At 37.4% G+C, this 19998-nt stretch overlaps 1 protein-coding gene across 1 annotated transcript; it reads right to left on the reverse strand.

The window, feature by feature from the left end:
• Positions 1-1595: 1595 nt before the first annotated feature.
• SPL7 (squamosa promoter binding protein-like 7) lies at positions 1596-19344 on the reverse strand. Its single transcript, XM_086449741.1, has 10 exons — positions 18630-19344; positions 16808-16980; positions 15405-15625; positions 15241-15315; positions 15026-15133; positions 13688-13805; positions 13052-13187; positions 10341-10521; positions 8888-9463; positions 1596-2307 (listed from the first exon to the last, which is right to left on the reverse strand). The coding sequence occupies exons 1-10, from the start codon at positions 19187-19189 to the stop codon at positions 1990-1992; spliced, it is 2466 nt and encodes an 821-aa protein (XP_086305867.1). The 5' UTR covers positions 19190-19344; the 3' UTR covers positions 1596-1989.
• Positions 19345-19998: the final 654 nt, after the last annotated feature.

Here is a 19998-nt window from a genome sequence, read left to right on the forward strand (position 1 = left end):
ATGATGTACATGAAAGAGTTATGCTGGAGTGACCTCAACATTGTACCTCATAGAGATGCAACTTGTGCGGATTGGAGGGTCAACCCGAGCTCAACTCAACCTGACCATCAGGCTAGAGCTCAATAACCCAAGTTCAACCCGAGATTGAGCTTTTAAAATTGGGTTGAGCTTGGATTAGCACAAGTTAGGTAATTTTGGACGGGTTGGACTCATTGAGCATGTCTAATTTTTTTTTAATCAACACATAAATTTTATTTTATACATTAAAAAATAAATACAATATAAAAAGACAAAATCACTAATAAATAAATTTACACACAATCTCCAAATCCATTAATTTTTATATTATATTTTTTTTCTTCAATTTTACAAATATATTTAGGAAGAGAAAATTAATATTTTTTGAAAAAACTAAATAAAACTATTTATATGTAAATATATAACATCGGGTTTGGGTTGAGTCGGATTGCACAGAACCTCAACCTAAGATTTCCTAATCCAAGCTCAACTCATTTTCCATATAACCCAACCTAGACTGACCCATCAATCAGGTTGAGCCCAGGTTGAGTTCAAGTTAACCCGCCCAAGTTGCAGCCCTAGCACTACCTCATATTGCGCACCTTTACGTAAAAGTGTGTAGGAACCATAAATTCTTTTTTACTCATATCTCGAGGAAAGGCATCTATGGTTCCTACACACTTTCACGTCAAGCTGTGCAATATGAGGTTCCCGCTTGAGGTCACTTCAGCATTATTCTGTGTAGAATAATGCTGGAAACCCTAGTTATATAGTGTTTGAAATTCCAAGATTTACGGAAAAGAATAACCTAATTAAAAGAAGTGACAGTAGCCAGGGTCCGAAGGTGGCTATAACTTGAAGCAAGTTCTTATCTGGTATTCTTCCACTAATTAGTATGTTTTTTTCATAAACATACCAGCAGACAAGGGAGTTATTCTTTAGCTGTAAGCAAGGGAGTTATTTTCTCTTATCAGATCATGAATTAGAGTAATTCTTCTCTTATACCAAAGCAAAGCTCCCAAGCAATCAGACTGCAAGCAAGCTTCTTAATTCAAGCTATCCCCGGTGTGACCTCAAGATTGGACCTCATAGCACACATCTTGCCGTGAAAGTGGATAGGAACCATAGATGCTTTTCACTCATATCTCGAGGGAAGTGTCTTTGGTTCCCACACACTACCACATCAGAGTGTGAGATCCAATCTTGAGGTCACTTCAGCATTATTTGTTGAGGTTAATCCCACATCGGACACAAATTGCCTTGTCTCTCTCCATAAAAGTTCCTAGGCCTCTCCACTCATTGCCAATTGATTTTGAGTTGGATGGACCCCCAAATTTATCATGGTATCAAAACGGGCCTTTCTCTCCCTCACGTCACCTAGCTCATATCTACACATGCTTTGGTCTAGTCTGACCCACATGTGCAGAGGCGTATTGAATTTAGTCCCACATGGGACACAAATTGCTTTGTCTCTCTCCTTAAAAGCTCCTGGGCCTCTCCACTCATTGTCAATTGGTTTTGAGTTGGACCCCCAAATTTATCATTATTCAATTGTTATAAAAAAAAAAATCTTTGGATAGAGCAGGAAATTGTTCCAAGCTGATTGCAGAAAGCCCAGAAACAAATATAAATACTCAATATGTTGTACAAGTCATCCACCACGACTATGCAACACAAAGTCCATGAAAGAATTTATTTATCATCAACACAAAAATCAATTTACAGGAAAAAGGAGACTCACTAAAAGCTGCTACTAATCAACATTCCGTTAGAGTTCAAGTCATTGCGCTTGCACAGGGTTTCCCATCTCACTGACGACTAACAACTCATCAACCCCGTCCTTGCATATTCACACAAATACAATAAACTTTATGTTCATGGTGCTTCCATGCATGAACCCAATAGTGATGGTGAGATGCCTTCCATCACTTACAGAATGTGTAGGGCTCCAAACAGTTTGGTCATGATCATTTATGGATTGGTGTTGTTGCCAAACAAACATCTACGTATCGAAACTGCAAATTCCCCGACCTTGTGAGGATGGAGGAGAACAGCACATGCCCCAAAACACACAGCAACGGTAGTCATTATGAGAACGAGAGGACACGGGCTCATGATTGTTCTTGAAAAAATGCGACCACAGGACTTTTGTGGCTGTACCTTCATCGAGTGTGGCTGATGGTTCACATTCATAACAACCTCCCTATTTATGAGTGGTTCAGTTCCACTGCTGTGTTGGAAAGTTGATGTTGTCATTGATTCTAAATTTTCTTCTGCCATCTCCATATCCTGCAATGCCACGAATCCAAATTATTGATAAGTGAATGTGACGGACCCATAAAGTTTGGGGTAATAAGAAAGAAGAATCGATATGTTTAGAGCTTTGCCGCAGTTTGTCTAGTGTTTACTACCATCACAGTCAGGACATCTTGGTTTTTCAACTGCCCAAGATGTACCTAGAGATCCATACTTTAAACAATGTTTATTCTATAACACCAAAAGATTGGACAAGATCATTCTTCTTCTTTTTTCAAAGTGCCAGCAGCACGTAAAACCTATATTGCATGCTTCATTAATAGAGCTATCAGCTACTATACCTGCTGAAGCCTATTTTAACACAAACACACTTCTCAACATTGTTTCCCACAATAGAACCTGGCTATAACCTACTGAAAGAAATTTTAGTGAATTTTGAGTTGAAGGAAACATACAAGATGCAAGAAGCATGACCGAATGTTTTTGTAGCATACTAGTACGTCTAAATTTTGACGTAATAGGTTTGTAACACACTAGTATTAGGGGGAAATGTCATAATTTCTTCATGAGAGAAAAGGAATCCATAACGTGTTACCATGTATAGGGGTGAAAGTAGCGAATATTTGACTTGGTGTAGTGTTACATAGGGGTGTCAATGGATAGCCGAAATCCGAATTCGAATTCGAATTCGAATTCGAAAAATCGGATATTATCCGAAATTTTCGGATATCGGATTCGGATTCGGATGTCATTTTAACATTCGAATGAGTTTCGGATACGAATTCGGATATCGCAATATCCGAATCGATAATATCCGCTCCGATAATAATACATATATTATATATTTATGTTTTACAACAAAACCTTATATATGTAAATATATAGTCTATGTATTCGTGTTACACAACAAAACGTGTTTCAAATCTTTATCTTCTCAAAACGACATTCTTCTCTAAACACCAGACGACGTTAATGGTGGTGGGTTTCCATTTGATTGAACTCCGTTAGCACCATTTTCTCCGGCCGGTGAGCATTAGGTACCTACTCTCTCTCTCTCTCTCCTCTCTCTCTCTCTCTCTCCTCTCTCTCTCTCTCTCTCCTCTCTCTCTCTCCCCGATTTGAACCAATCGGAGTGGTTTTTTGAAGGAAATATGTGGGTTTCAAGTTCAACTGTGCGAACTCCGACACGTCTACTCCGGCCGACGAGCATTCAGGTACATACTCTCTCTCTCTCTCTTTCTCTCTCTCTCTCTCTCTCTACGATCTAAACCCGCCGGAGTGATTTTTCAGATGAAATCCGTGGGTTTCGACTGTGCAAATTTCGATCGGTCGGATATTATCGGATATCCGATATATATTTTCGGATTCGAATTCGAATGTTTGATAGAGATATCCGATCGGATTCGAATTCGAATTCGGATAGTATTTTTTTTTTTTCGGATTCGAATTCGGATATACCAGTATCCGATCGGATACCTATCCGTTGACAGCCCTAGTGTTACAAACAGGCAAGGCGGCATAAGGACTTGCTCCTAATCTCATTGAGCATAAATTTTTTAATACAATGATGTACATACATTGTTGTAGATGGTAACATCACTTGAACTTTTGACCTTTTCGCTCAAAGTGTTGAAGTTGATTCCAAGAAAGCAACGTAGTGATGATAAATGATTTTTTTTTTTTTTATAAGTACAATTTTATTAAGAAAAGAAAGGGTACAAAGAAAGAAAAGGCGGTCGAGATGACCAGCCACAAAGCAAACAAGTACTAACTATTACACAACGTGTCCCATCTAAAAACAAAATCCTCAAAAAACACATCTTTAAAGTCATGCCACAGTTTACACCAAAAGAACATTAGACCTAAGATGTTCAGAATTAACTCCTAGGTAGGTGTTTCCAAGCCTTCGAAGATTCTCATGTTTCTTTCTAGGGAAAATTATAAAATAAAATAAAATAAAACCTATTTAAAATAGTATTTATTTAAAAAGTAACAGTTTTTAAAAAATTATCGAAATGAACCAAATTCGACTTTTGAAGGGCCGGATTTTTTTTTAAATCAAAATTTCAGCTATTAAAGGGCTGAATTTTTCTTTTTAAATTTTTTAATCAAAATTCAGCACTTTAAGTACCTGAAATTTTTTAAAATAATTTTCGACACTTTTAAATGCCGAAAATGTATTTCCCTCCATTTTTTCGACCTTCTCCTCCTCTTCCCTCTTCTTCTCCTCTCTGGTTTTTCTCCATTTTTCTTTCTTTTTCGTCCTGGTTTTTTCTCCATTTTTGGACCTTCTCTTCTTCCTCTTTTGACCTTGGATCAAAGATCTACAAAGGTAAAGACCTAGTTTTTTTTTTTTTTTTTTTTAAGAATAATCATGATCATGATCAAGATCTAGATCATCATCTAGATGGAGAAAAAACTAGGACAAAAATAAGATAATGATAATCTTGATCTTGATCTTGATCATGATTATCTTATTTTCGTCCTGATTTTTTCTCCATCTAGATGATGATAATCTAAATCATGATCCGAAAATAAGATGATCATGATCATGATTTCGGATCAAGGTCAAGATGATGATGATCCGAAAATAAGATGATGATGATCATGATTTCAAATCAAAAAAATAAACAAGGTCCTTTCCTTTGTAGATCTTGATCCAAGGTAAGAAGAAGAAGAAGAGAAGGTCCAAAAATGGAGAAAAAACCAGGACTAAGAAGAAAGAAAAATGGAGAAAAACCAAAAAAGTGAACCAAAGAGGAGAATAAGAGGGAAGAGGAAGAGAAGGTCAAAAAAATGGAGGGAAATACATTTTCGGCACTTAAAGTGCCGAACTTCGATTAAAATTTTAAGAAAGAAAAATTCGACCCATTAATAACCAAAATTTTGAATAAAAAAAAAATCAGCGCTTTACTAGCCGAAATTTCAATTAAATAAAATTCGGTCTTTCAACAACCAAATTTGGTTTCTTTCGATAATTTTTTAAAAATTGTTACTTTTTAATAAATACTATTTTAAATAGGTCTTTTTTTATAATTTCCCCTTCTCTCTATTCATAACTCCTAAGTAGTAGCAAAAGGAAGAAGTCTCCAAAGAATTTTCATCCCCCCTGCGAACATAGACAAATCCCAACTTTGGAAGAGAGAGTCGAACTAGGAACCACCCAAGAAGTCTTGATAAAGGCCGAAGATATGGGACTACACGAGAGAAGAGACTTTACATCGAATTAATATGTAGTCCACTGATTCGCCATTCAAGTTGCAAAGGAAACCAAAGTTTTGAGTCACAAAACCCCTTCGAATTAAATGATCAAGAGTAGGAAATTTATCAAGCACGACTAACTGAGTAAAAAAAACGCACCTTGGGAGGGGATCTTTGAACCCCAAATGAGTGTTGTGGAAAAATGATCGAAAGAAATAATGGAAGTGTGCAATCCGAAAGCAAAAGACTTTAACAGTGAATATATTACTTCTAGTACGAATCCACTCCCTTCTATCGTCGTCCGTGAATGTCCATTGAACCTGATCAAGGTGAGTCGTCAAGTCTACCAAATCCTGAAGTTCACAATCATTATAGTCCCTCCTGAAACCTAAATCCCACATAGGCTCGAATCCCTCAAGGTTCAAGAAGGCAGTGCACGACATTCTTTTTCTGGAGGAGAGCTCATAGAGCCTTGGGAATTTATGGCACAAGGTTGAGGCACCACACCACCAGTCCTCCCAAAATCTCACCTTATTGCCCTTGCCCACCTTAAATCTAATCCACTTTCTAAAATTCTCCCCTACTTTCGAAATCCCTTTCCAAAGACTCAACCATACAATAATCTCACCTCCTCACTTTCCCAGTCAAACTGCTTCTCCCCATACTTAATAACCTTTCTCCACAGCAAAGAAGTTTCTACTCCAAATCTCCAAAGCCACTTCCCTAGCAACGCCCAATACGCTACCCTAAAACCTCTAATTCCTTAACCCTCATTCTTCTTAGATTCACAAACCACCTTCCAATTCACAAGATGTATCTTCATAGCCTCATTCTTGTCATTCCAAAGGAAGTCTCCAATCATTTTCTCCAATCCCACTCCACACTCCTAGGAATGGTAAACAAAATAAGGTGATAGATCGAGATGCTTGCCAAAGTACTATTGATTAAAGTGAGCTTACCTCCCTTAGATAGGTATCTCGCTTTGCAAAAACCGAGCCTCTTGTCTATGCATTCCAGTACTAAATCCCAAATAGATTTACACCTATACTCCACAAGACCACAGCTAAAGGCAAACCTAGGTAGGAAGTTGGAAGGGACTCCCTTTGGCATCCAAAGATTGCTACCCATCTAGAAACTCCCATATCAATCCCAAATATTTTGTTTTTCCTAAAGTTGATCCTCAGTCCCAACACCACCTCGAAACAGCACAACACCCCTTCAAGTACCTTACTTGGTTATCAGAAGTGTCCAAGAAAAATAAGGTGTCATCGACAAACTAAAGGAATGACACATTTGGGACTTCTACTCCTACAGAAATGTCGAAAATCTACCTGAGGTTCTTGGTCCTGCTAAGGAAACTGCCCAGCACTTCTACCATCAAAACAAACAACAACAAAGAAAAGGGTTCACTCTGTTTCAGACCTCGAGAAATTATAAAAAATCAGCCGGCTACCATTCACCAAGATTGAAAACAAGGTTGTGATAACACTCTTCATCACCTACTCTATCCAATTCTCCCCAAAGCCCATGCACTGCATCAAGTAAAAAAATTCCAGTTCACACGGTCGTAAGCTTTGTGTATGTCAAATTTGCACATTAGCCTTGGTTTCCTCGACTTTCTCCTAGAGTCAATGCACTCGTTTGCGATAAGAGCCCCATCTAGGATTTGTCTCATATTCATGAAAGCCCTTTGCGCCAGTCCAATCAGAGCCCCCAACACTACTTTCAACCTACTTATCAACACTTTTGCCACTAACTAGTAGGTTGACCCCACTAGACTGATTAATCTAAAATCTGCTAGGTCCTCAACTCCCGGGTTCTTTGGTAACAAAGCAATGAAGGAACTATTACGGTCGTAATCTAGGTACTTCCTTTCTTGAAAATCCAATCACATTCATAAAATCATCAATTAACGTGTTCCCACATCTCTTAAAGAAAGTCATGATGAAACCATCGGGACCTAGAGCTTTTTCCCCACTCAACGAAACTAACACACAACATCCTCCACCTCTATTTTCCTTTCCAACCACTCTCTACTCAACTGAAATTGAACCCAACTCTACGAGTTCTGACACATGCCGAAACTCTTGGTCCTCCTCGAATAGCTTCTTTAACATGTCCCACACATTGAGGCAAATTTAATTAACTGACCTCTGCAAGTTTATATCTAGCCTTAGTGTCAAAGAAAATTAATACACATTAAACGCAATTCATTTCACCCTCGACGAAGTACAATCATTGTATCCCCACACAACTCTGTTCAATTTTTCATATATATAGGGCAGTGTTTGAAGGCCCTAAAAAGAGCCAAACATTTTTCAAAATAGGGGTTAGAAGTTCCGGAATGGACTGATTTTTTGTGAGGATGATCTCTATGGTGAAGAGATCATCCTCATCAAAAATCAACTCATTCTAAAACTTCTAACCCTAGTTTACAAGTTGAAGAATCATCACTTTTGATGGGGTTAGAAGTTTAGGAATGGGCTGATTTTTGGTGAGGAGGATCTCCTCATCACAGAGATCATCCTCACAAAAAATCAGCCCATTCAAAAACTTCTAACCCAAACATTGAAAAAATATTTGGCACAACGTCTAGCTCTCTTTAGAGCCTCCGAACACCATCCATATATATATATATATATGGGGCATGTTCGGCACCCTACTATTTACCCTACGTTTTGCACTACATGTTTTGTCCTACATGGGTTAAAAGTTTTGGAATGGGCTGATTTTTGGTGAAGATGATGTCTATGGTGAGGAGATCGTCCTCACCAAAAATCAGTCTAGTCCGAAACTTCTAACCTCATCAAAAATGGTTTACAAAAAATGGACGATCCACAATTCTTCAACTTGTAAACATGGGGCTAGAAGTTTCAGAGTGGGCTGATTTTTGGTGAGGATGATCTTCTCACCATAGAGATCATCCTCACCAAAAATCAGTCCATTCCAAAACTTCTAACCCATGTAGGACAAAACACATAGGGCAAAACGTAGGGTGCGGAACATTTTCCTATATATATATAGCTCTATTCAACCATAGATCCAACCAGAGCTACCTATGAAAAACAGGTAGAACTCATCAAAATCTTGATTTCCATGGACCTAAATCTACCAAAAGGTAAAAATAACATGTATGTATGATGCGTGCATGGAAGATGTATAACATTATCGGTAAAACATGAAATAGTGGATGTTACTAAGGCTATGGTTCAGAATTCAAAACATAAGACAATTGCCACATTTTGACTTATAATGCCACTACTCAATATTCATAATAATGTCCACTAGAGACAAAAAGAAGCTTTTTTCAATTCAAAACAAAATATTTCATAAAAATTTTGAACTTGACTACTCAACCATAGGTCATCCTGAAAATAATTAGAAGTAAAAACTAAAGAAGTGGAAAGCTCACCTGATCGGCCACAGGCATAACATTGAGCATATCATTTTCACTGTTCCGAGAAACACAATCCAAACTCAACACTTTGTTTCCAGAATGCATTTCTAATCCCCCCATATGTTGAAATCTCCGATGGACAATTTCTTTAGCCTGATCTATATGTTTCTGAAACAGTTTTATATCAGCATCATTAGTCTCGGTAAAAGGGTTATGTAAGTTTTCTTCATCCATCATACTCCTCAGAGAATGTAATACTTTCTCCAAGACAACAGTGGACCCACTCTGTATTAGGAAATTTAATAAACAATTGAATCTCTGAATCTGTCTAGAAGTCAAAAGGTATTGTATATCTTCAAACTTAGGCTCCTTGAGCAACCACGCAATATCTAAAAGAAGTTCAGACATTGCTGTTTGCCTCAATTCAAAAGCCTTACACGACACAGACATGGCATCAAGATCTGCGAGTTGGCCCCCCCTTGACCAGAGAGATTTATCAAACCTCTGCCGCATTAACTGCATCTCTGAACATATTTGACTATCTCCGAAAAGAACAGGTATGAAGTTGGATAACCCGGACTCATTCTCAACCTATAAAAAATAGAAATCAAAATAAGCACTTTGTTTATACAGTAAAATGTAAATTAAATTTGTTTCCATGCTTCACAATGCAACAATTACTGTTTACCTCAAAAGATTGATCTGATGGGGAAGGCGCAACTATGAATATAAGAGGGTCACAGGTCGAATTGGGGCACGATACGTGAGCACGTGACACCCGGGAGCGGAGGCGGATAACACAACACCCAACACTCCCTCTCATGCATAAGCGTGGAAACTCCCTCGAGGAGACTCGAACCCATGGCCTATACAAACCTAGTGCTCTAATACCATGTGGACAATCATTTACCCCTAAAGACAGATCTGATGGAGAGGGGAAGAACTATGAATATAAGAGAGTCACGAGGCTTAACTGAGGTATGACACATCCAAGAGTGGAGGAAAATATACACTCAACACTCCCCTTCACCCATAAGGGTGGAAAGAATCGAACCCACCTGTGACCTATACATACAAACATAGTGCTCTGAGACCATTTTAACCAACCAACTACTCCAAAAGACCGATCTGATGGAGAAGGCGTAACTATGAATATAAGAGGGTCACGGGTCGAATTGGGGCACGATACGTGAGCATGTGACACCCAAGAACAGAGGTGGATAACACAACACTCAACAATTACAAACATTTAAACCAATATATGCTCTACATTTTATTTATATCGAAAAATCTTGAGTTTGGTTAAGTACTGCCAAACCCTTGATAAGAGATGCATCAACTGAAGCTGGTTCTATAAACCCATAGACTAGTATTGTGAAAAAGCAAATGTAGGTGCACACTTATCCCAAAAACATTATCAAAGCCTTATCCCAAAGATTTGAGGAACAATATTCTCAAAAGTACATACCTCAATAAATGCAGGGCCAAAGAGATTTGGCTCAGTTTTAGGAATATGTATCTTGTATATCTGGTGGCCACAACTCCGAATTGTGTCCTCTTCATTTCCATGGCATAATCCAGCTTTCTCATGAGGAATGGAAAGACAATAATCACATGCAAGATACCTCCCAGCAAAAGATACAAGAAACCTGACACAGCACCCATATGTTAAAACAAATAGAAATTATTTCTCATCTAGCTTAATTATGCCAAGCAATTGTATAGTATAAAGGCATGTTGACAAAAAGAAAAGAATATACAGTTGTTTGAGATTGTTGCACATAACAGGCTAAAAAAGCACAAAGGATACGGATACACATCACACAAGGGTGATGATAACTCTAGAGCACAGTTTTGCAACTCCGGGATACTAAAAATCAATTGCTTTGTTTGCCAAGGGGATCATAGGAAAAGACTGGCATGTAAAGGAATGGAAACAGATAGGTTTATTTGAATCATCTGAAATCAGCCAAGGACACTAGAATGCAATTGGATTGTTTTAAGGGGAGGAAATGTGATAAATGTAAGATCCATTTATAGGCTGTTGATGGAATGAGATGTTGTTCACAAAACTAGTATTGTCAGTAAAACCTTTTTTTTTTTTTTTTACAATAAAAGTCAAATGAGTTTAGAGAATAGGGTAAAATACAAGAACTCAATGCACTAGTGAGGGTGAGCTTCTTCACAAGAGCCTAGAGGAAAAAACATATGAACTCTAAAAACTCTTGACCATTTCCCAAAAATGGAAAACAATGTTGTTGAAGTGCAATCCACTGAATTTAATATGATACTAGGAACACAAGTATAGGAGAGCTTTAATCTTCAACAACTGCCCCTCCAAACAAGGTCTTTGACCTTGATGACCTGGCATTCTTTTCCTTCCATGTTGCCCAACAAAAGGCAAAGGGCACCTTCCATAAGATATTGCCTTTACAAGAGAATGCCTCAGAAGATCAGCCACTGTACTTAGAATTACAAAGAGAAAAAGAAACATATCCAGGGATCTCTGGCAACCAACAATGCAATAACAATGATTGAATGAATCATCTTTCATCTTGCACATGGAACCAATTTTTCTAAATGTTGAGGCATGAGACGAGGTGCCTCAATAGCCTAGACCTATGGTCTGAAGAGGAAAGAAGACTTCCAAGAAGGAAAAACAAAGCGACGGTAGGCAGTTGGTCTAGATGCCCCCTTTAGACTATCTTGAATTCAACAATTTTATCAATGAGGCCGCTGGGATTTGAGCCCAAGTCCCCATAGCCACAATGTAGAATTCCTATGAGTTACCCCTGAACTACAGCCTCTTGAATTCAATGTTGCTACAGTTTCCCTAGAACCCACAAGATCCAGTAGGAAGAATGCTTAAAAATGATTGTAACCTGAATGAAACTGGAATTTGAGGGTTCTTTCAGTGCCATAAACTCTTATGTAAGGTCGTGTCACAACGGAAATCAGAAGTCAAGATGAGAAGGCATCTATTAGGGTCGCTGGTCATCATGTATTTTGCTCCATAATATCCTCCATGGCACAAATGGGGTGGAGGATACCTAGGCTAACCCTTGGCTGAAGATACAGTAACATAAACCTTCTTTATTATGAAGATGGCTCCACCATACCCCCAGAAGAAATGTAAATTATTCACTCGTATCATTTCAACCAACAAATAGAAATGAAAATAAGACTCCAACTCTCTTTTTTTATAGGTAAAAGATCATTTCATTAGGCGGTCGAGAAGACCAGCGAAGAAATAATACAACGGAAAATTAAGAAAGTCAAGGGAGACCAATACAATAAATAAGCTCTCACCCAACTAAAAAGTCTTCAAAAAAGACACCTTTAAACTCCTTAAGGACCTTACACCAAAAAGATAGAAGCCCCGAGATCATAACAATGTTGTTATCCCCCGTCTCGGAAGTACCTTCAAAGACCCGGCTATTACGTTCCTCCATAGCCCCCAACAAATGGCGAATGGAATAACGCTCCAAAGAAGCCTCGTCGAGCTCCTAAACAAAGCCCAAGCCTCGAAAACCTCTTTGACCGACCACGGAACGCACCCCTCCACCCCAAATAGGCCCAAGAAGTGGCTCCAAACCCGGCTAGCGAATGGGCAATGAAGCAAGACATGGTTTGCATGCTCGTCACTCCCCAAGCAAAACAAACAAATACTCGGCCCCATCACCCCCCGTTTCATACATTGATCCATGGTTAAAATTCTACCCAGCGACGCACACAAAATCAAGAAAGCCACCCTTGATGGAACTTTGGGCCCCAACTGAAGAGGATGGAAACTTCGGCAAGTGTTGGTTTCCTAACAAGCCATAAAAACAATCTCACTGAGAAAGTCTCATTCCTTGCCCCCATCCAAACTCTTCTGTCCTGCATTCCAATCCTCATTCCTTGACTACAACTCTCTATTAATTGAACACACTGTTTCATGAAATATCACTGAATATTTGTTCCTATGCATAATCAGATGAAGGAAATTAATCTAAATTATAACATACAAGCAACTTTCGCCAATACTATATGTTGCATGAAAACAAGATGACTATAAAATTTCTAAGAAGAAATAATAATGTCCAGACTCAGTTATCCTTGCCAGGACACAATGCATAAGATATCAACGATTTCAAATATCCAGTTTTTCTATATGTCGTTGGAGTAGCAGTACAATACCGAAATTTAGGCTGGAGTAGGTTACTGCCACAAGCAACAAACTCCATAGGTTTTCCAGCTTCAAAACAAGTAGGGTGAACATAATGAAGTTTAGGAGCTTGCATCTCTACCTTAATATTCATCAATGAAGTTCCACCTACATCAAAGAACATACAAAAGACCAAAACAAGTTCAAATAAAATGAAGGTGAGTTTCAGCCAAACTGTCATATTACATGTCAAATTGTATACTTCCACCACGAGTTCATAAGATCATAAAATTTCCTTATCAAAAAAGATCATCAAACACTGGACCTCCAACCAAATATTCTCAAATCCACATAAGGAAGAATCCCATTTTCATACCAGACCATTTAAAGGTCCCAAAATTTGACAAGAAACTATGTGCATAGTTTAACAAATAAACTAAGAACCTATCGACGCATAGCATTACAAGACTCAATACAAATAAATTTCTATTTTATAGTTTTAAGTGTGAAGCCGGGTTTTGATTCCTTCCCCAATGCAAGAAAACTCATTCTCCGAAATGAAAATAGAACCAAGCATCCAGTTAAACAAGCTTCCTTCAAAGAAAATAATCAAATGAGTTCCACTTATCATAGCAGAATTGATCAAAACTTACAGAATATCAACTCACCCTTGAGAACCCGAAAAATCATGTCGTTAACATTAACGGTCATAGGACCTCTTCCAAATAGCATGCTTTCAGGGGTACTTACAATATCATGTATATAGGAAGCGGCGTCTTCAGTTAACTGCCCAATGAAACAAAATAGATTTACAAGTTAAACTCCTATGATTGAGCCGATAATGGAATAAAAACTCCAGACTTAAAAAAGAGAAACTTCCAAAGTATTTTTCTGCAAGTAGTTGCCTTTGTAATTGTATAGTAATATAACAGAAGATTAGAACAAGATAATTATTAAAAGAGAACAATGTTAAGCAGCACTCCAATATCCCCTGTGAACTCAAACATAATGATAAACAATTCAGTGCAGGTAGCACAGTGTCAATAAATAATTTAATACAATAAATTGAAATTGAGAACAGCTTTTTATAACAAGAAGATAGTTTCCATACCATGATAGCAAGCAGTGATAATAGATGGACTAAGGTCATGCCATAGAACCCTTCCCCTTGAACATAAAGCCAAAAACAAGGTCTATTTACTTGACTTCACAAGCCCAACTGGACTCGAGGTTGCAAACCAGATAGGTCAAATCAAAGCAATGCTAAGTACCCTCTCAGAAGACAAGATCAAGGCTTTACAGACTTATAAGGCCAACCAAATAAACTTAAATAAGGATACCAGTGGTTCAGCTCAATTATCAGATTCTAGATTAAACAAAATTTCTCACACAAAATTTCTAGAAAGGCCATCTGGTGGTTATCACTAACAAGAATAAACCATTGTACAACTTTAACCAAACAGAAAACAAAAGTTTCTCAGATGGGTTCAGCTATGAGAATGAGTGGAAAATATTATATGGTGTTTCATCTAATCTGGGTGATCAATGCTCAATATTTCATATACAGAAGAATGAAACAGGTGGTTTTACGCAAGGACAACTTGTAATTGGCCACTGATATAATTGTCAGACAGATAGGCTAGAAGAAACCACTTTATCAGCATATCCCCACAAATATATTACAATTGCAGCAAAAGGACCCAAATTGAATACGTTAATTATAATGCATAGCCTACAAATCTAGATGCATTTGTATGCTAATATCCATAGAAATGCAGATTAAGAATTATATTATCACATCTCCTTTGTTCCCCTTTCAATAAGTACCTAAAAAGGAGAAGGATTACAAAAATAAAGAATAACAATAACATTCCGATTTCCAACAAAATCCAAAAAAATGGGCATAAATCAGGTTGTAGCCAAATTTAAGCTCCACGAGCCTATTGGCTAATAAAAATGTATATAACTGTAACAGTGATTCCAACTACATCAAACAAAACTATCACCTTCTCCCACATAAACCGTGGCATGGCGATGAATACAGTCAAGATGATACAGCCAGGACGAATATAACCCTCCAGCTCAACTGGCATGCTGGACAACCATTGGAATATCTGTGGATTCAAAACATAGCACAAATTAATCAACTTTCACAGTTCTGATGAAACAAGCAATTTTTTCCTGTAAATACTAAACTGCAATGATAATCCTTTAGAAATACTTGGTGGCGAAGTCGTCTGGGAAATTCTGCGGGATTCCAGTCATATAGTTTGAAGGATATGCGACCTGTCGGACACTACAAACAAATTACTTCATTATCGTTCGAGCGAGGTAAGAGAAGATTTCAAGGGAAGAGAGGGGGGTCAAAGAGTTAGGATGGCTTACCACGGATGAATAAGCACTCTTAGTGTCCCAAAAAGACGAAAGAGTGCATTTGGAATTATCTTTTCCGCCTTCCGTCTGGGTTTCACCAGAAGACCCAAAAGACAAAACACTATCACCCCGGATATTCTGAGAGCTCGGAAGGGAACAACGTGGGGAAGCATGTCCATCTTCAGACTCCAAAACTACTTCATCCACTGTATGGTTGCTTGAGCATAAATTATCTGGGCAAAAACCAATTTGAGTAGTCCATCATAACATCACTGCCACAAAACTAAACAAAAGCAAAATCTTAAGTAGTAGCTTTGCTTTTTTTCATTTCATATGGAGATATATATTTCAGTATAGAACTCATGCAAGGTTTTCTTTTCTGGATAAGTAAATGAAATTGTATCGAAAAAATATATGGGATGGGACCTTCCATTCAAGAGGAAGAAGGAAAAAAGAAAAGATGTAGGGTGGATTACTCTCACACTCTGTTGGCAAAAGCCCCGCATAGACCCGCTTTTCCAACCTAGACTGAGCGGGATTTCAAAAAATGGGGTTAAAATGATACTTTTATGAAATAATTTTGTATAAATTGTATTTAAAATTTTAGAACATAAAGGACTTCTCAAATATTAAGCTAAACTTGTGAGGTGTCTCTACGATTAAAAAATACTAGAAGGTGGCTTGCAAACGCACATGCATGGAACAATTTAGGATTTATGCACAAATAAAAAATTACTTCAAAAAATTAATTTTTAAAATTTTTAAATAGATAATCTTATATTTTATAATTAATAAATTGAAAGTCTTTTTGTAATTTAAAATGTTAACTAAGGCTATTTCAAAGATAACATAATAAAAAGATATTGGAAACTAAAAACTAACTAACGTGGTTATAGGGTTGTGGGATTATAATTTTAATCATTTTGACAAGGGTGAACTTGATGATAATAAGTTAGATAAAAAGGTGGGGGCACTTTTGGTCTTCCAAACTTTGATGTCAATAAATATTCAACTTTTACCTTATTATAATAGAAAATTTTGGTGAGGGGCAATTGTTTTTATTTTTCTTACATATTAGTTGTATTGACTTACAAGTTTGCTTAGCAGTTGATAACTTATTATTATCTTGGTAATGGCATTTACATTATTTTTTTGCTCTGTTTTGTATGACCTTTACTACATAAAAAAATTGAAATATTAAGTTTTTTTGTCGCTTAAGCCCACCTAGTGCTTTTAACAACCTTGCTCTCACAAACAACCTATGTAACAAGGATATAAATATACTACAAGATAAACCATCAAAATCCAACACTATTTCCAGATTTATGTATTGTAATGCTGTTAGAAATAAAGAGATACTTGGCCTTCATCAAATATGCACGTATGGGAGCTGCATCAACTTGAATAAATGATACCTTTCCCTGCTTCACCATCGCAAGCAATATATTCAGCTGGATTGCTACTTTGAGTTTCCTTTTCAACCACATTTTTAAAATCTGTAGATTTTCTCCGCCGTCTCTTATTGTGGCGTTCTAGCTTTCTTCTACAACTGCGTTTACCTTCATCAAAATCTGGCAAGATGTGAAACCTAGAAATAGGGAAGCCACACCAATCAATATCTAAACGAGAAACGTAAAACAAAACATTCTTACACATCAACACTGAATGCATTTTTAAACCAGAGAGAGAAATTAGTTTTCACTGTAAGTCATTTCATGTGCATTGGAAATCTTTTTTACTTGATTTCAAGGTACAGGAGGGCCATCACATTCAAGTGTAGAATTGAAACCAAATGACCTACTCATCATCACCAACATCAAATCCTTATCACATAAATTTGGGGAAGGATCAAGGAATCTTATTCCTCCATTCAAATATATCTAAAACCACGTCTAACCAAATGACATACAGGAACATTCAAACTGTGTAGCCTCATAAAGTTAAGTGGTAGACAAACAATAGACATAGAATAAATGCCATCCACAATACATTTGCACAATATGAAATGAATCGTAATTCTTAACACAGTGTACAATGCTTAATTAGCTACTTCTTTTTATTCTGTGAAATGAAACACCTTACATTTATCAAATACTGAAATGTAAAGTTAATCCTCTGGCTCAAGAGTCCAAAGCTTAGATACACAAGTTGGGCTGAAAAACCAACCGCTGCCAAAAATCAAACTCAAAAGATAGATAATCTTAGCGTTTCCTATTATCTACGTGTTAGAGCTTTATATAAGTACTTTACAACTGCCTAGCAGTGTCTCATATTTAATTCAAGAAAAAAAAAATAAGATAACACAGCAACTAATGTTACCATGAAACTCATTTGAGGGAAAAAAACACACACACATGCACATGAATAAGTTGCCTCCAGAACACCATAGATAACATGCAGCAGAGATTCCCCAATAAGTACAGACTAACTCTAATATTCAAGATAGGGCCAAACACTCTAGCATTCCTCTCCTTCCAAATACCCCACTGAATTGCAAACATCAAGCGACTCCAAAGGATCCTACCTCTGGAATTAAAGGCATTACAGGACCACCTATGGCAAGATTATTCACATAAGACAAAGTCTCACATATTTGAAAGAGCAAAAAACAACAATAATAGTAGCAGCAGTAGTAGCAATAATAATACTTTTAGCATTTTTATTACATATATCTCAATTACCTTTCAGTTATTTTATCTCTTCTTAAAGTTACTTCTAAACTCCTTTTGACATGCTTAGTTCCGATTTTGTGTTTCATTGTGTCATAATTTTACCACTTACCCATCTCAATGTCCTCATCTTTGCTACACAATCAGCATACCATTTCTCAATTGCCCAAGATTATGCTCCAGAAAAAATAGTTAATATTAGTACTGTCTAGTAAAATCTTCCCATCATTAATCATGCCAGTAATATAATCCTCTGAAAAAGCATATCCACTTTAGCCTGTCTAACACCACTTCTAGCCTATACCCAATTTAGATAATCATTTAGGCATTAATTAACAGCTAAATCCCTAAAACTTCATTCACAAATGTAAATCAATATATAACAGTTTTTGGTGTAATAATCAATGGGCCTTGAACCTCATTCAACCTGATTCAAATACTTATCCGATTGATTCATAATCCTTCTCAAACATAAAAGTGTTTCGTTCTCTAATTTAAATTTAACAATCATGAACAATTCCCCCAGTCTTCTAGAACAAAACAACAATCCTACAAAAAACCAACTTACTTCCCGCATTGCTGGCAATACCGCTTCGGCTGCCCATCGAGAACAACAGTACTAGCATTGGCACAGTGGAGACAAACACGATGCCGTTTATGGTACCCTTTGAGCTCACTAATATCAACTTCACAACTCGGAACCTGACACCGAGCAATCCCCGCCTTCGTCACCCTTGCTCGCTTCTTCCCCACCTCTCCTTCCTCCTCATCCTTCTCATCAAGCTCGGGACACGAACATGGAAGCCTCCCAGCCAAGAAATTCTCACAAGTCAACCTCGGATCACGCTTACGGGTCCTCTCCGAACCATCAACACTATCCGATTCTCGATTCGATGGTCCTCCAACAATTTCCGAAGATGGAATCGAAACATCATCGACAATCAGATCTTCTGGACTCCATGAGATGTTTAATTGATCATCGACAGTGAAATCTAAAAGGTTTCCCCAATCCCAAACCGTGGATTGTTCTTCGAGAATCTGAGGAATCTGAGGGATCTCCATTTCAGAAACCCTAAACCTCTGATCAGAGAGTTGTGATGGTGATGGAGGCTGTTGTGGAGTTATCATTTTTGGGGAAAAAACCTAACCCTAGAAAAAAAAAAAAAAAATTGAAAGAGATTTGGTGCGAAGTTAGCGGAGAAGAGACGCCAGGGTCTGCACCAACTGTTGGTTGAACAGTTGGTGGGGGTTAGGTGAAATGGTGTGTCTCGAAGTCTACAATGGTGAAGAATGATATGGCGGCATCTCCCATAGTCTCGCTTATAATGATACGGACTCTATCTAAACCGTTGGATACGGAAATCGTGACATCATCATTTTGAATTATTGACGTTGACATAAAATTATTTGACAACAATGTGCACATGTTTTTCGCAAATTACAATAATGGCATTTCCTCCAACTTAGTGGGCGACAACTGAGTATATCCATATTCAGAATTCAGATCCGGACTTTTTTTGGATCCGAATCTGACTCATGTCTGAATCTCGGAATCATTATGTTTTCACTTAAAGCAGATCCGACCCGACCCAACCTAACCTCAATGGCTTGTTTCAATCAAGTTGGATTGGGTCAATCCAAACCGTTTTAACATTTTTTCAGTTTTACTTATGTGTAATGATTTTCTGACACCATCCCCCGACACACGTCCCCATCACAGAACTGTAAATCATTTTCTTATGTATCGCGCGAGGCAAATGATATACGGTTTCTGTGACGGTGACATGTGTAAGAGGAGAGCATCTTACTTTTTACTTATTTACTAATTGCTATATTATTCTATTTTACTATTATAAATATTTTATCTAATAAAAATCCGTATTGTATTAAAGATTTAAAGTAGTATAGTAAAATATTTTCAAAATTCTAAATTTGTA

The sequence above is a fragment of the Akebia trifoliata genome, chromosome 8 (genome assembly GCF_017979445.1).
Source record: "Akebia trifoliata isolate Shusen 1 chromosome 8, ASM1797944v1, whole genome shotgun sequence".
Classification (NCBI taxonomy): Eukaryota; Viridiplantae; Streptophyta; class Magnoliopsida; order Ranunculales; family Lardizabalaceae; genus Akebia; species Akebia trifoliata.

Excerpts from the sequence above, each read along its gene's own strand:
- SPL7 (XM_086449741.1), bottom strand. The coding sequence starts at position 19,189 with ATGATAACTCCACAACAGCCTCCATCACCATCACAACTCTCTGATCAG. Across the intron at positions 15,316-15,404 it reads AGAGTGCTTATTCATCCGTG|TGTCCGACAGGTCGCATATC; the intron begins GTAAGCCATCCT and ends ATTTGTTTGTAG. Across the intron at positions 13,806-15,025 it reads CACGGTTTATGTGGGAGAAG|TTAACTGAAGACGCCGCTTC; the intron begins GTGATAGTTTTG and ends TTCATTGGGCAG.